Raw genomic sequence first — 17,643 nt, forward strand, 5'->3', positions numbered from 1 at the left:
TTTTTAAGATATTTCCTGTTAGTGTAAAAAAATAATTTTTCTACTAAAATCCATCCATCCATCTCCCAAGCATTTATTTAGTCGAGATTGGGGGGGGGGGGGGTGCTGACTTGCGGAAAGCGTGGGACACAGGGTGGGGGTACGCCCTGGAAGGGATGTCAGTTCTTTGCAGATCACACACACGAACTGTCACGAACTGCGGGAATTTAAAAACGTCTGTCCACCTAATTCCATGTCTTAAGACCGTGGAAGGAAGCCATAGGAAACCTGGGCAGCAAATGGAGAACATGCAAGAAACTCCATGAGTGGGATCTAAACCCCTCCCCCCCACCGTGAAGCTATAAAGCAACAACACGACTCATTGTGTCACTGTGCTTGATTCCCTCGATGTCTGTTTTTGTAGATATGTGAGAGAAGTTTAAAAGTATCCAGATATTATTATAACTTCTACTTGAACTTATGCTGCTGAGTACTTAATAAATAAAAGGAAAGTAAGACTGCAGTTTCTCTTGCATGTATGGACACTTCCTGTCCCTTGTCAGTTTACGATGTTTAATATATATGTATCTCTCCTCTGAATGACTTGTGAAAGCACTGATTCAGCAACACTAATGTCTATGAAGGTGTGTTTATTTTCGGTCCATGGTTTTGCATGTCACGCTAGCGGGATACTCATTTGTCCATCTTGTCAATGGTTTGATGTGTTTGTTTCATTGAAAGCACAATATCTTTAACCCCTGATTGTCATCTTCTGAAGTCCCAAATCTACCTTTTTTTATCTCTTTTTACGCACCAACAAAGTTCCCGGATGAAGATCAGCTCTGTTCAAAAGCTGCAGCTGTTATTTCTGAACCTCTTCTTATAATTCCTGTCTAATGTCTGTCTGTTTTTTTTCTGCAAAATTATACTCAAGATCAAGCAGCTTGAAAAAAAATATTAAAGAATGACACAAATCATTTTGGCATGGAATTAAAATAACCATTTACCCGATTATGCATCATAAGGGAAGATTACATTTAAAAGTTGTGGTGACCTATAATGAAAAATTACTTTCTTTAAAATAATGGATAAGAAATTACAGAGCCATTTGATGGGGTCGTTAAACCAAACTGTCCTTTGGGTTGAGCCTGAGTTAAATGAAATTTTACAAAATAAAAGCAAAATATCGACTTCGTGCAACTGGACGGCTATAGCTATGTCTTTAAAATGGTGCTGGAAATTTTAATTTAATAAATATATCTAAGAACTACTTATTAATACTTATGGATTCTTTATGAAAAGTACATAAATTAGTTTCACTGCAGTATATGGTGCCTGCTATGAAAATCATAAGGTCTTTTGAAAGTACTTGTCCTTCCAGCATAAATACGGATGCAGACTTCAACAAGACTTTTCACGTAATAATTTTTCCATTTTAGATTCCTGTGAATGTACATATATATATTTATATATTTTATGTGATATATAACATTTAAAATGTTTTATAATAAAGATCATTATTTTATGTGATTTTTTTATGATTTTCACTTAAGTTTCGACCAATGGGCTCCTGATAAAGTGTGTACCTTTAGAGTGACATTGGCAGTTTTGGGGATTTGAGACGGTTTCCAACAGAAACCAAGTTAAGTTGAAATTGTTTTCTGGATTATGTTTTTTTGTGGAGGTTCCTCTGGATTACAGTCTCAAAGAGGAACAGTTGGATACTCAAAACTGCCATTTATTGGGCATTGGCTCTGTCATTCTGCTGACCACAGCAGAACTGCACACATTGGCAATCTTGAACATAACAGACTGTTGGTAAGGTGTGAGCTGGAGGGAGACAGAGCGAGGGCATCGGTCTGGATTGGGATAGCCTTTCATGCTTCACTGGTGATTTTTCATCTGCCGTGTGCTTGCAGAATCTACAGTTACTGAAACTCAGCCGGCTCTGAGTAAACGAACTGACGTTGATGGGGTTTCAAGGTGAGGTCAGCTGGGTGGGAGCTGAAGGGATATTGAACGAAGCACTTGAAGATCCTGTGTTTCCTTGAGGTTTGAGTTATCTTTCGAGTATATTTTCTCTCGTTTTCAAATTTGTGAATTAAAGAGGCCATGATCCATTTTTATGTCGTGCTTTTAAATACAGCATGGTTTGATTAAGCATTGCTGTCCGGCACCTGCGTCCTGCCAGAAATGCTCTTCCTTCTACACCAGGATTCAGGATTCAGTGCTATGGGCCTGTTGTGCATTTGAATAAATTCGGACCATGTTTAGCAATTGATTGTGAAGGCTGTCTTTTGTTTGGAATATATTTAATCGATTATTAATAAGGCACTATATCCAGATTTCCCCCAGAGAGCGTTCTCTCCAAGAGGCTCAAATACTGGGTCTTTTGCAAATCCCAAATCCTGACTGTGGAGCTGTTTTCCAATTCATATTTTTCTTCCCTAGGTTTACCATGCTCACAGATCCATAAGCAATTTAAGAGTCCGTCCCCAGTCTATCCTCATTCTGCCCATCAGATGTGTAAACAGGCTCCAGCATCGTACAAGGGAGATAGGGAGGGTTCATTCGGAGTTCAGCTAATTTCCAAGTCATCGGCTGCTCTGTGTGTGCTTCAAAGAAGTCTGCCTTTAGGTATTCCTGTTCAACTAAAATAAGCCCCCCCCCCCCCCAATTGTTCGTCATGGCAGTGGCAGTTAGGAAATTATTTTCACCCCATCTGTAAATTAGGTCAATTTCAATCAGGCGTTTGCAGTCCTGGTATATAGTAACTCTTAAGAGAGATTGCCTTTAATGGTGCTGGCTGGACTTAGCAGAATGTCTCTCACAGAAAAAGTAACAGGGTACCACAAACCCCCAGAGGAGCAGGAGGCAGAGAGGGACACGCGTCACAAAGTTCATGGAGAGTTCAGCGGCGCTCTCTGGGAGCATCACCCAGCATTCACCCACGATGACCAGAGTTTCAACTGTCAGCAGAACCATGGATTGATGCATGAAGCAGCACATTCCCCAGCAAGCAGACTGTCTGCTGTCGCTCAGTGATGTCAGAAATGGCTCTCAATGGCTGCCCTTCCCCGCTCCTCGTCTGAGTAATGTTCATATATCGAGCTTCTGTATTCCGGAAGCAATGGTACATTTAATTTTGCTTTATATGAAACACATGACATACGAACATAATATCTATTCTCGGCTTGTGTATTTTTTTAGTCTCTCTGAAGGATTTTATCTCTCGGCACACATTTCAACCAAATTCAGAATCAGTTTTACTAGCCAAATATGCATGCATACAAAGAATTTGACGTGGTGTATTTGCTCAATAATTAATTTAAAAGGCAGTAATTTAAAAATTAAAGCTAAACTAGGTTAAGACAAAACCTATGGCAAAGGAATAAGGTTAAGATATAGACAAGCATGAAAATTATTTGTTGTGAACAAATATGATATCAAGAAAAAATACAGTAAAGTGCAGAGGTGCAGTACTCTAGAGATGTGGAACAGGGGTTGAGTAGTGTATCTACTCTGGTGGAGCAGCTGTTTGTGCGTCTTCATGTGGTTCTGATGGACTGGAACCATCTCCCTGATGCAGAACTTGGAGGAGTTCATGTTCATTGTGATTGCTGACATCTTCTCTAGTAATATTTGTCTATTATAGTCATTTGTGTTTCTATCTGCAGCGCATATTACTGAGAATATTTCCGTCCCTATTATCATTTGGGTGTGCAGCTCAAATGGGTTAAGGTTCTATGCCCATATCACGAAGCTTGAAATCAACCAAGTAATCATATCATCTTTGGAGCTTAAAGCAAAGCCCCAAATCCAAGTTGCTGCATGAATCCGGCTGACCCTACACTCTGATCCATTTCTACATTGCTTTGTATAAATAAATGTTGCTAAAATAATTTCGCCTGTTACAGCTGAACAATCCCAATATGACCAAGATATGTCACTTCAAGTAATAACCTCTAGATGGCGCATCGGGCACTGTGAGACCAATTTTGCATGCTTTACAACGGATTAACAAATTGTTCAAATAATTCTTTGCTAAATATAGCTAGCAAAAGATACTGCATTTAGTTAAACGCGCAACTATTTGTTTTTGTACCTTGTGTTGCACCCTTTTAAAATGTATTTTGAAATGAAACACATTTAAGAAATCAATGTGTGTTTGTCCTATAGAGTCTTAAACTCTTTTTAAACAAGTGCGGACATGGTCATTACGCATTCTTGATTTATTATTTATATACATGGAAGTGGTAACTATGCCACAAAATCCAAGCAATCATGCAAAACAATTAACCGGGAACAACTGTTTTCCAATACTACGAAATATAAGTGATCGTATACTTTATTTACGAATGTGGAGCTCAGAATAACATAATCCCGTTTTAGATATTCTCAACATATAGGGTCAAAGGTGTTAGAAACCCTTTTTGACACATATAACATACGATATTTGTCAGTCTACATCCTGAGCTTGTAGAAATTTATACACCGCTCCTACCCTGTGCTCTTTACTGTGTTCCGGTTGTTTATTTTTATGGAGCCAAATAAGCGTGTGATAATCGTCACTCTATCCTTTCGTTTTCATACGGAAACCCTCCTTATCTTTCAAATCAGAATAGATAAGAATCTACTAAACAATGTCCTTTTAAAGCCTTGGCACGTTTTTCACTGACTTCCGCCCGGCAATCGTGCTTTATCGACTCCTGGTTTTCTGTTGAATGAACACACAGTCGCTCCAGATCCGTAAACACGCCGACGTCCCATGCCGGGTTTTTACGACAACATTTTTTTTGTAATCCACCTCCACTTTATTGCATTGGGGGGAAAAACCAACCGATATGCAGCTGATGGTCCGAGGAGCGGCGATAAACCAAGACTGACGGCAGGCTGCGGTACTCTGTAACAGCGTGATTTTTTTCCCATAAGAGGGTAAAGGGATGGAGGATTTTAAACTGACTTTGGGATTTTTTTGACTGAACGGGAAACATCGTTAATTGCTGTTTCTTGGATCTGGTTATACCTGGGGGGATTTACTATTATTTTTTATATTCAAGATGCCATTCGCAAAAAGGATCGTGGAGCCTCCGTTGCTGTGCAGGCACCCAATCCCTAATGATGACGGCTTGATTTTCGAGGATCTGTGCTCCATCAACAGCGTTGCTCTTTCGCGGACCTTGAGGCAGCTCTCGGACCTGGCCAGGCACGCGTGCTCCCTCTTCCAGGAGCTGGAGACCGAGCTCATATCCACGAACCAGAGAGTTTGGGTCCTGCAAAACAAAATCGCACGAATCCAGCAAACAGCGAACGGACTGGACCCCAAACAGGAGGCAGTGCGTGAGTAGTCAGTTTTGATTCCCCCTAGTATAACCATCGTGCGTCATTCTTACTATCAGAAAAAAAGCAAGTTTATATTGTGACGTGCTCTCTGAAAAAATTGCGAAATATTCATCTGTTGATTGGGATTACCCAGGAGGGGTCGTAGTGCTGGATAAATACTGGGTCAAGCAGCTCAATCCGTTCACCTGTCTCATAAGTTATTCTCAATACGGGGAAATATAATGAGCGGGTTATTTAAATAAATACTTAACGAAAATATACCATGGCAATTATGTATGTATGTATGTATGTATGTAATTTTATTATTATTATTATTATTATTATTATTATTATAGTTTGCCGAACAGCTGTTTTCCCTCTAGAAATGGGGGTGTGTAGTCCGCATGACAAGCGCCGATGCCCCATTTACCTTTATTAGTAAAGCTCACTATTTTCTTATGAATAAACAGCCCCCTGGTTGCAGGTGCGGAGTGCTTTCTTCGTTTTATTAAATGTATGTCACTGCACATTTAGCTGTGTCCCCCCTACTTAGTTATGTGATGCAGTCTACTTGGTCGAGGCCACGTCATTATATCTACATGCCATTATTTGTTATAATGCTAATAACATTTTTATTTATCGCCGTGAAAAGATAAATGGACAATCCATCACTATTATAGCTGTATGCTGTACGTTATTCATTGGCAGATACAGGTAGTAGTAAAATGGGTGAATGTCAGAGGTAAATATGTGTGTGAGATTTATTTTAGGCCAGTGATATGGGACTGCGTCGATCGTGAAAACAGGTTGACAATATAGCGCTCTGCTCCTCTCTGTTCACCAAGTTAAGTCTTATTAACTCGCCCGGGCCCCTAAATCCTACCCCCGTGTCACATTTATAAAAATGTCATGTTTCGATTAAAAAAACACGCTGATATTATTTTGCATAATTTTGCATAAATGCATGCCATGTCTACGTTTTTTCATATCTACGATGGCTATATATCGAAGTATAACAATTCTATAACTACTAATCATCATGTTATTTTGCTCACAAATAAATATATGAGCAATTTTAGGGAGCATGTAAAAAATCGTAACGAGGTTCTTGTCCCCGCAGAGCCGGTGTGCCGCAGTCAGGTATATCGCATGTATGAAACGCAGTAGATAAACTGGATGTGTTGTTAAATGATAAATCATTTCGGTTTCCAGCTGCCCGTTTTTTCCTTCTCAGTCCGACATCATACCTGCATACGGACATTTCCGTAAGACATAAGTGACGAACACCTCACCGCGGTTTATTATGGCGTGTGCGGATCTTGGGCATACAAATGGGGTGTGCAAAACCTGCCGAGGAGATTCAGGGGGAAGGAAGGCTACGTCGGGTTTTTATTTTAATTAAGATGAGCCGGGGCTGTGAGATACCGTGGGACTGTTTCGGCAATATTCAAAAGTACTCCTGGTGATAATTCAGGACGTCTCTAATTATTTCTCGCATAAGCACTTATCTCTTCTACGTCGCCTGGGAAACGCCTGCCAACTGGTTTCATTGGAAAGCTGAAGTCGCGTAGGTCAGCTTCATGCAGGCACTGTGATTTTGTGTGTTGTGTTATGACTGGTTATTAACGTCAGGAAATGTATAACTGAGATGAAGCCCCCCGCCCCTTTGGAATCAGCTAAATTCAGTGGTCATTATTGTCACCATAGTCACACAATGTATGGCTGTTTATCTTCGTAGTGTTTTTTTTTGCCATGCCTTTGTTATAATCTGTCTGGTGACTTATGGAGGCAAGGATGCAGGGATGAGGTGGATTTGGGCGATTGGGCGCTGCACATGTCCAGGCAGGCAGGCAGTGCAGAGATTCTCATGAAACAGCCAGGCTTGATTTGCTTCTAACACCTGCCGAACGCACAGCATTTTTGAGCAAGAGTCTCTCCGTCCCTAAACATCTGCATTATCTTCCCCTGTAGCTAATATTTATTGTCCTTCACAGTTCTTGAGAAACCGCGTTATATAATGACTTAGCCTCCTGCCTGTGAAGGTGTGACCCGCTTCCCTTCACTGAGTTTGGTGAGGTGGGGCGTGCTAAAACAGCCAGAAGAGAAGCGGCACATTTGAGGATCTGATTGTGGTACCCGGAGACAATTGTTGATTCAAAAACAGTTGGGTCTATTGACCCTCTCCCATTTAATTAACTGTACTGTAGGGATAGATTAGATATAGGGTATATTTGCTTCTTATGTTGAGTCTGTAAGCCAAGTACCTACCAAATAGTGTTGTGCATGTTTATTTTCCAGCTGTAACCAGTTATTTAGGGAATGAAACCACTGGATTCAACATGGTCCAGTATCTTGCATCTAGTAATTAGGAAGTCTGATTGTACCTCTCTGTGAAATTACTAGACTTTTTGTGTCTGGTTTTAGAGCCAAAACAAGCAAACTGCCTTTGGGACTGTTTTGTTTTTAGTAAGGAAAATGCTTAATGTATTAGTCTTTACTTCAGCATTTTGTGTTCAATTTCTAGTATAATTATAGTAGTATCTTGAAAAATCACATTCACGATTTTGGTGTTTTGAAACGATCAGTTACCAGTAATTTGTTTTTGTCTGAAAGACAAAATCTGATGCAACGTGAGGGGTAAACAAGTATTAATTAGGTTGTTAAACATTGTAAATCATTAATAGACATTTGTGGTGAAAGGGAGCTTATTGTAAACTGGTGCCATGTGAGGAAATATGTGTGACACTGGGAAGACAAAAAGTATTTTGTTAATTCATGATTTTGGTGTCAATATGATCAGTGGTGGCCTAGTAATTCGGGAAGTGCGTTTGTGAGTGAAGGGGTGCTGGTTTAAATCCCCGACCGGCAGAGTACTACTGAGGTAACCTACGCAAGGCACTGCTCCCCGGGTGCTGAATTAGCTGCGTGCTGTTATGTCACATATGCGTTAAATGCAGAGGAAACATTTCATTGTGGTGTGTTGACAATTAATCGCTTACACTAAAAGATGAGAACAATAAATGAGCATGTTGGAAAATATCTAATGGCTCACACTGTTGTGTGGCATGATGTACTTGGACTTTTATTCTCGTAGCTGTTAGGTGGAATCTCAGCTGGGTGCAGCTGTTGTACTGCAGAAGAGGAATTTTACTCAGATCGATTTAGTAACATATTAGCTCTGACACTCCTTGTGGCATTATGAGTGTTTTTTCCTTTGATAAAATTGTGGACTAAGAAATGAATTAATGATCTGTTGGTCTGCTTTTAAACGTGTCACTTGCTTCCACAAAGATTTCTGCAGTTTTAAAGGCCCCTATCTGTCGTTAATCTGATGCACAGCTCTGGTCCCTGTTATCCACCTTTTCCGTGGGAATCTCCCTGCTTCTCCATCCTGGGACCATTCGAAGTCATTCTGCCAGGGATCCCCTATGTGACTCAGACTCAGTGAAAGGGCTACCTTTTTCTGTGGCTTTGAGATACCTTTCCTAAATTATTTAATGTTAATATGTAATCCTGCCCTCCCTGTCAGGATTTATATTTAGATCAATTACACAGGAAACGCAAGAGATAGGAAATACGAATCGGCGTCCTTTTGGGTCTGACGGTTCCTTTCCCACCATGCTAACAGCAGCACCACAAGATGAGCGTAACCCAGCGAAACCTCCGGCTTCGTCTCTCCCACCAGGGCTGTGTTTACACTCCAGATTTCAGCAGCGTTTGGGGCGGGATGCTGACACAATTAGGTCAAACACTGCACACAGAAATAGCGGCTCGCTCCATAGCCGGGCTGATACAGCAGCGGCCCCCCCTCTGACAGCCTTGCTGCGATTCGCCGCAAAGCCGCGCCTCAGATTTTATCTACAGCCAGGGAGAATCCGTGTCCTCATTAAGCCTGGGCCCCATATTCCAAGGCAGCTTTCGCTTGTCTTCTTACTGATTAATAGCAGCCTTTTGCAGTGGAGAAGCAGAATTACAAGCCCTGCTATCTCCCCAGCCAGTGGCTGTGGTGCACTTTCCTGGTGCTTGTTTGGTTCATTTCCAGTTTCACTTTTTTACACACTTACTCTCTCTCAAGATTCACGCTAAACCTTGTGAAGGTGTTTAGGTGCAAATCAAACAATGCAGGCAGCAAATGGGACCTTGAAGTCGAGCTGCTGTTTTCCAGCTTTTTCGAATGAATAGATGTACAATAGGACCTTAACAGCACAAGGAATTGAGCTGCCATTCTGGCCTGGTATTTCCTGGTATGTCAGGAGATTAAAAAAAATACAGTTAAGACCAAATTTATCCGTATTAACAGCTGATATAAAATATCTTCGGCCAACCTAGATAGATAACTAACTACTACTCCTAGCAACGGCGCTCCCTTATTAAGAGGAATAAATCATTTGTCTCTGGGACAAAGAGGATATACCTGAGTGATGTAATAAATGTAAAGATATGGCAACCTCAGATGTATGTGACGTGACTTCAGCATGTAAATGTGCTCTTTCAAGCCCCATTCATCAGCTGGGTCTGCTGTGGCTGCTTGGCCCCGCCTCCTTTATCCTCCGTGACTCATTTCTCGGTCAACATCAGCCACACACGGCACCCGAAGAGTACAGTTAGATGTGCCAGAGGAATGCCGCCGAGGAATGCCGCAGAGATCGGCCACCGTGGCTACCTTAGGCCCCCCCCACACACACACGCTTGGGGGGAACGACGAGCAGAGCCACCCGTGTGACTCTGACATCACGTGCCTGGCAGTGTGCCACGCTTGAGTCCCTTGGAAGCAACGTGACGCTGATGCGGTGCACTGGAGGTGGGGGGGGTGGTGGTTGTCAGGGAGAAGATGCAGAGTGTGCTCTGTGCTTCCGATGCACTGGGTTTTCAGCACTACGCACCCCCTGGCCTGGCCATTCCCTGTTTATTGAAGCAAACCCAGCTTCGTGGGGCCTGGGGGGGGGGGGGGGGGGCAGAGCATAGGGGAGCTGAACACCTTCCCTTCAAGCATTTTGTTATAGTGGGCCGCCAAGGGGGGGGCAGCTCATACCCCAGCAGGTGAGGCAGGGCTTTAACCACAGTGACGAATCGGAGACAAATAATTACTGTTGCCAGGAAGTGCGCGGTTAAATAATGCAGCCGCCTTCTGTATAGTGGCACGGACTTGCTGGGGATGCAGCAGAAGCATGCGGGGAGGAGAGAGCAGAGACGGTGCTCGTCGCCTCGGTAGCCCCCCCGGCGAGACTTAACATTCCAGAGGCTCGCGCTCATTGTGTCCTGCTTTAACGTCACGGAGAGATTTGGAATGCGGCTTCTCGTGGCCTTTTGGTCATGAAGATCTCTCCAGCGGGGTCTAACTGCGCTTTTCACCACATCTACCAACACCACGACAGAACAAAGAGATCATAGAATAAACCAGACCAGATTTTTTAATTATGATTTTTTTTCCATAGGGGTAAAATAGGAAAAATGATGAAGAATTCCAGGATAGCTCGTTGGTGTTTACTGAGATAGTGTTTCAGTATTTTTTTGGTACTTCAAGGTCTTAATGTTCATTAAACGTAACGTGCTGTGGAATTAACATACCGCCTCGTTTTGACTTCCTGTTACGTGGTTATGGGTGGAGACATTTTTCAGCACAGCGGGTAAACGTGTGCGGAATATTCATGAATCTTACTTCACGCTGCTTGGCTGGGGCACATGAACATTCACTGGTATTAGTACTGGCAAGGTCACACGCATGTTATGCATACGTGTAGAGGAACATGCAGACATATATGTGACTGTGTTAGCTGCATAAATCTACTTTGCAATTTTTAAGAGAGGAAAGAAAAAATATTATTCGAAATGTGAAATAGCGGCTTGTGCCCTTGTTTGAAGGTTGTGGAGAAAATTGACATTGACGTTGAATATTAGACAGAATTCTAGACGTACAGAAAGGGTGACAATGCCCCGTGTTTTGGTGGGGAGTTAAAGATATAATGATAATCTTTATCTCTCCTTTTGCAAACTGTCTCCATTTACTGAGTGTAGCATGCATGTTCTCCAGACTGCATGTGATGAATGGGAGTGATGTCATCATTCACGTTGCTATCACATGTCCTGAGAGCACTAAGTTACCTGCGAGTTTCTCTCATTCCATAAGGCACCTCTAACAAAATGGGGTGTAATCTTAAAATAAACTTGCTAATTGTGTTTTCTTTGCTGTGGGGCTTCTCTCTGGGTACCACAGTCTCCCCCCACCATCCAAAAACATGCTAAGGTGAATTGGACTTACCAATTTGCCCATAGGTGTTTGTGTGCCCCATGATGGGTTGGTGTCCTATCCCGTCTCTGTCTTTAAGGATGGGCTCCAAACCCCCACGACACTGAATAGGACAAGTGGGAACAGAAAATGGTTGGATGGATAATTCAATATAAATTTTATGTGTAACTCTGCATTTGAAAGTGTACAAAGTATTACAATGCTTGAGCCTAAAGCTCTAACATGTCCAGTAAACAACTTGTGTCTACATGACATCTGTTCAAAACTAAAGAGTAAATGGCAGAATTTTGCTCAAGTGTAGTTTTCCAACTTAATGTAATTCTTAATGTTTAGATGTGAAAATAAGTAACAGATTAATGGAAAATTCTGTTGTAGAGTAACTTTGTTGGGGGAACTGCCTCACAGACACTGTGAGTTTCAAAGAAGATGTCTGTATTGGTTATAGAATGTTCCTTTGCGTTCCGCTGCTTTGGTTGTTAGGCTGTTGTGGGGACCTGTTTTCCCTAAAATCTGCATAGTAACAGCACAGAACGTAGTCTGACCTTTGCATGGGTTTGCCGCACCAGCTCTTGTCTACCACGTGAATCTGCCTCCGGAGGGAGATCCTGCACATTTACTGTGACTCCCCAACATCACACATGCTGCGCATGAAGCTCAGCGGTCTGAAGGGGACGACACTGCAGACGCGTGATTCTCTGGCATGTGGCGCCTCTGATTGGGACGTGTTGCTGACATGGTGCAGCACCATGAACCTCAGGGGTGTGTCACTGACATCTGCTAGTAATGTTGTACTTTCACGAGCAAATGCCTGCACTCATCCTGTCCTTTAGGTAAGAAAGCAGTTCAGGCTTCTTAAGGAAAGGCCTTTTGCTCAGATGTTCAGGTTCAGGTTCAGGCGTGATGCCCAAGACCAGGACTGTCCCATTGGCTTAATGCAGTACTGCAGATCTCATAAGCATAGCTGACACTGTTCTTCAGGCAAGGGCAGTTATTATCTGTGGGGGGGGGGCAGGAGGAATCCCAGCCTTTTGTAAAAAAATACATGCAGAAGACAGTAGAACCAGTGCATCTTTTTATGTTCCATTTTATCTTCATGGGCTCAAAGGCCAGTAAAAATTGCTGTGTGGGCCCGATGTTGCCCATGGGGTGGTGTTTGCCCAGGTCTGGCTTAGAGAGTAGTTCAGACCACATGAGGGAAGATCTACACTCCTCCAGGTATAGACCTCAGCTGTTTTTTTTTTTCACCAGTGTGACTTGCATCACAGGTGAACTTTCTTGAAGGTCTGAAAGATGAAACCTGTGAGCCTTAGGGAGATGTGTGATGTTTCTTTCAGTGTCAGTACTCCTTAGGGCTTACAGTATCTGAGCTGTCTATGCAGATGCCTGACAGAATGTTTACTACACAAAGTCTTTTTGTACTCTTTTAAGTTGTATTTACATTAAACATACTGCCTTCAGTTTTGAGGTATGTATGGGCCAAAGAAGCTTAAATCTTGGGTTTTATTCAACATTGCAAACACTGAGGATCATGTTCAACCATTGTGGTAACAAAAGGCTTGTGTCGATGAAATTGCTTGTGTCCATGTTATCATTTGTCACCTTCTCATGAGGCTGTGACATTCAGCAGATGGCTGTCGAGCAGAGCTGGGTTTCACCGGAGAGGCCATTACAAATATGTCAGTTGAGCAGAATTTTTACCTGTTTGTTCGTTTATCTCTAACTCTTGCCGATTGATCATTGCAGAATTCGTCAAACGTGGTTCTCAGGAGGAGTGTTTGTCACCGGGTTTTTGCTCCAGCTGAGCTCTTAATAAATTAAGATGAAATGATGACTTTTAATGACAAATCACAGTTAAGCACGGGCAGTATTGCGGTGATACGGTATACTGCTGTACGTAGGGTATACTGTGGTATTTTTGGCGTACTGTGGTATTTTGAAATTTTGGCATTCTGTATGATTGCAAAATGCTAGAGTAACATGCTTTTGAAAATACCGTGAAATACGTACTGTGTTATAATTCCTGGATGGCATGGAAAATTGGACACTGACTTAATCACTGTTATATATCTCTGCACTGGTACGAATACGAAATTCGCAGTAAAGTTAAAATTATTTCGAGTTCTGTGATTCTTTATTTAATGATTTCTGGAAAGCCCACAGAGCCCGAGTAATTAACAGGATAATTGCTTGATCAGAATTAGGCATGATACTGAATTGCTCTGTTTTTGAGGGAATAACCATGTAAATGAAGCATATACATTTAATGGAATATATTTATTTTGCGTAATTATATGTTGTATATATTTATGTAAAAAATCTTATTGAACCCTATGCATGTAACTATTAACTGATGTGGTTCTCTACATTTTTGTTACAGCTCAATCAATGATAATTAATTTCGCTGTAAGACAAATTGAGGCCTATTTGGTGGCTTTTCGGAGAGGATGTCAGGGAAGCCTCAATTAAGTTGTCAGCTTCTGACGATGTGTTTTGTGGGATGTTGCATGCGATGCTGCATCTGGCCATGACTGCGGGTGTGATGCGCGTGATGCGACGTCCCCCATGTCATGTGGTTCCTCCACCTTCTTCTGTTAAGGGAAAAGCCAATAATTCAGGTCTTTTTCTGTCTCTTCAGGTCCCCCTGTGCCGCTGTGTAAGTCTGCGAGTTCGGACGTGCCTTTCCTTGTTCATTATAGACGTTTCTGCCACTCGTTCCTGCCGTATAGCCACACTAAACACAAAATAATTCTTTGACACACGTAAGCAGAGCCTTTGATGTTTTCCTTCTGGCCTATAACCAACCCTTTAGGTCTTTCTCTTCGTTGCTTGTCTTTTCATAAATACCATAGTTCTCTTCCAATCAATATTTACTGTCAGTTAATTCAGTTTGCAGTTAACCAGCTTCATGTCTTTTCTGCAGTTCATGTTTAATCATTGCTGTATTTCCACAGTGAAAGTGTGTGTGTGTGTGTGTGTGTGTGTGTTGACATGATGCACATAATATTTGGCAGTTTCGGCCAATGAAATAAACTAAAAAAATGATGCCTTATTGTGTAAGCCCTCGCGAACGTTTTGCCCAGGGGCCACACAACCCCATAATCCGTCCCTGCTGCTAGGGCCATGGCTACAGACTGGCTGCTCACCCATGGCATCAACACCCACCCATCAACCAGCTGCTCAGGGCTGGGCAGTATATCGAAATTCCTCGGTATACCGATATATTTTCAAATCGAGATATAGTATGACACAGTACCATTTATATCGATATATGTTTTATTGTGTGTTAAAACCAGTAGTGTTCCTTCTTGGTTGTAAACAACCCGAGAGCTTTTGGTCGTGACGTTGCACAGACATCCCAGAATTCATAGCTAAAATCAGTCTCCTCAGTAAGCCTCTCACAGGGCAGTTGATGGAGGCAAAGTTATTTAATTGAGTGTTAATACATTACCATGCAGTTCACAGGTTAACAATATTTGTTAAACACAGTATCTGTTTTATTTTGTTGCAGGGATTGGTTTGCATTTACAGTTTTAAAACACTGACTTTTATTTCCTCTAATATGTTTCAGAGACCTTCAACAGTATCTAAAGACCATAAACTAGTTGTGATGAAGTTTTCACTTTATCTATAAAGTAATGTGTGATACATATAGATTGTTATTAAGAGCTAAATAAAGCCTAAATAGTTGGAACTGTCTCTTGCTTTCTCTCACGTATGAATGCTATTCTATATACAGACCAATAACTGCCCACTTTTCATTGTAACAGCAATCGTACACTTTTTATTTACGCATGTTGGCACAAGGCAGTGATTACTCTATGCATTTTAATCTGGGGTCATTTCATATTAAAAACAAAATTAATTAATTTATGCTTCTTATGCATTAATTACTTTAATTATTCTTAAAAAATGCCCCCATTTTTTTTTTATGCAACCATTTTTTAGACAGTGAGTGCAAAAGTTGCCCCTCGAATATTATTTTTTAAATTTCCTGCCCAAATGTAACATTGATTACTGTGCACTGTATGTCTGTGTGTCTGTGTGTCTCTGTGTGTGTGTGTCTGTGTGTGTGTGTCTGTGTGTGTGTCTGTCTGTGTGTCTGTGTGTCTCTGTCTGTGTGTCTCTGTCTGTGTGTCTCTGTCTATGTGTCTGTGTGTCTCTGTCTGTGTCTGTGTCTCTGTCTGTGTGTCTCTGTCTGTGTGTCTCTGTCTGTGTCTCTGTCTGTGTGTCTCTGTCTGTGTGTCTGTGTCTCTGTCTGTGTCTCTGTCTGTGTGTCTCTGTCTGTGTCCCTGTCTATGTGTCTGTGTGTCTCTGTCTGTGTGTCTGTCTCTGTGTGTCTGTCTGTGTGTCTGTGTCTCTGTCTCCGTGTCTGTCTGTGTCTCTGTCTATGTGTCTGTGTGTCTCTGTCTGTGTGTCTGTGTCTCTGTCTGTGTCTCTGTCTGTGTGTTTCTGTCTGTGTGTCTCTGTATGAGCTCACTCCCTCACCGTCACCTTTCTGTAGAGTCTGCTGGTCCCTGGCAACCTGCCTGTCCAAGGTCGGCATCCTGAGGAGGCAGAAGAGGGACGGCACCTTTGGGTGTCTTCACAACCAAATGACACACAGAGCGTGGGGAGGGAGCAGGGGCAAGGGCTGGGGGAGATGAGTGGTCTGGGGTGAAAAGAAAAGTTTCCTTAGTGCAGACTGGTCCCAGTGGTGGTATGTGTGTGTATTGGAGGGGGGGGTAACAAAAGGCAAGCCTTTGAATTCCTGCGAGAGCTTCCTGTTTGATTCAGTTTTAAATGGTTTAGTAATGACAAATAGAGTAAACTGAGAGTTAGCTCGTTAGCTCCTTCGCTCTGTTTTGTGTTTGACTTCTCATCTCATTCAGAAAGATACATATATATGCTGCAGCAGATCACCGAGAAGCACGTTACACGCTGTAAATGCATGTTTCTGAGACTGAAAGTCTTTCCTGTTTCTGTGATCTCTAGCTGAGTAATTTTGTGGTTCGCGTCTTCAGTTCTAAGCTTTGATGGAAGGTGGAGGCATCTACCTGTTTCTCGTCATGATGTCACGTGAGGTGGGGTGACACCTGTTTATTCAGTGGGACTGAGGTAGTAAAAGTTGATTGCCCCCGTGTGGTAAAGGCTTTCTGCCCCAGGGCATCTAATGCACAGATGTGGGCAGACACAGACCCCCCCACCCGCCGAAGCCAAAGCCCCGGGGCTGATTCAGACATGTAGGTGGCTTTAGGGGACAGTGTCAGGAGAAGGGGAATAAATTTCACCCGATGAGACGCTAACCCCACCCTAAGTGTGACCCTGCTATACCAGAATCATATCTGACCCCCAAAGAAAACATTCGATGTGTAATTTGCGTCATTGCTGGGGCTGTATGACATCTGATGCCTGTTTTTGTACCAGACTGCTGAGTCTTACATGGAAAACCAGATCTCGCAGATATACAGTAATGTGAAAAAGCACATGGAAAATGTCTGAAGCTGTTTATCTGGGTGGCGAGTGTATTTCTTCTCAGAAAAAAAATATAGCTACTGATATCTTCTTGGACGAACGCCACTTTGGTTCCCAAACCTCTTCTCAAGGGCACCTCAGCCATTCCATGTATTTGTTGGAATTTCAGCACCAGCTCAATAAATAAACTTTATTTGGTAAATAACTCAGTGAGGTTTTTATTAGCTAAACCATGCGGTTTAGTGGTCGAATCAAGAAGTCCATGGGTGTATTGGATGGTTTTCGCAAACAATGGGCTGATTTTAGGTTTAGAAATGGCCAAGCTAACAGACTTTGACAGATATAATATCATAGCTATACACCAAGATGAACATCATTTAAACACCATCTTCTTTGAGTGCCTAAAACTTTCGCCCAGTACCGTATGTATGTATTTTTGCTATGTCAGTATAAGTGAAGCTGTCAGGGAGGCACGTTTAGCGGTGACAGTCACAGTCTACAAACCCAGCGGCCTTTCAGTGCTGCCCCAGTGTCCCAGAACTGCCGCATGGTCCCAAACGGCCTGTGTTGTTTAAAGATAGTGATCGGTTTAGCAGGGCACACATGAAAGCAGGACACACGCTGCTCCTGATGCCACCAGAGCA

General features: G+C 42.4%; 1 protein-coding gene across 5 annotated transcripts in view; it reads left to right on the forward strand.

Moving 5' to 3' along the window:
- Positions 1–4,499: 4,499 nt before the first annotated feature.
- Positions 4,500–17,643, forward strand: part of nhsb (Nance-Horan syndrome b (congenital cataracts and dental anomalies)) — a 79,065-nt gene continuing 65,921 nt past the window's right edge. For all 5 annotated transcript variants that reach the window (XM_048979439.1, XM_048979440.1, XM_048979441.1 and 2 more), the window contains exon 1: positions 4,500–5,319. In XM_048979439.1, coding sequence (XP_048835396.1) covers positions 5,040–5,319 — 280 coding nt within the window. In that variant the 5' untranslated portion in view covers positions 4,500–5,039. The remainder of the gene's footprint in view (positions 5,320–17,643) is intronic.

Source organism: Brienomyrus brachyistius, chromosome 16 (assembly GCF_023856365.1).
Source record: "Brienomyrus brachyistius isolate T26 chromosome 16, BBRACH_0.4, whole genome shotgun sequence".
Lineage (NCBI taxonomy): Eukaryota > Metazoa > Chordata > Actinopteri > Osteoglossiformes > Mormyridae > Brienomyrus > Brienomyrus brachyistius.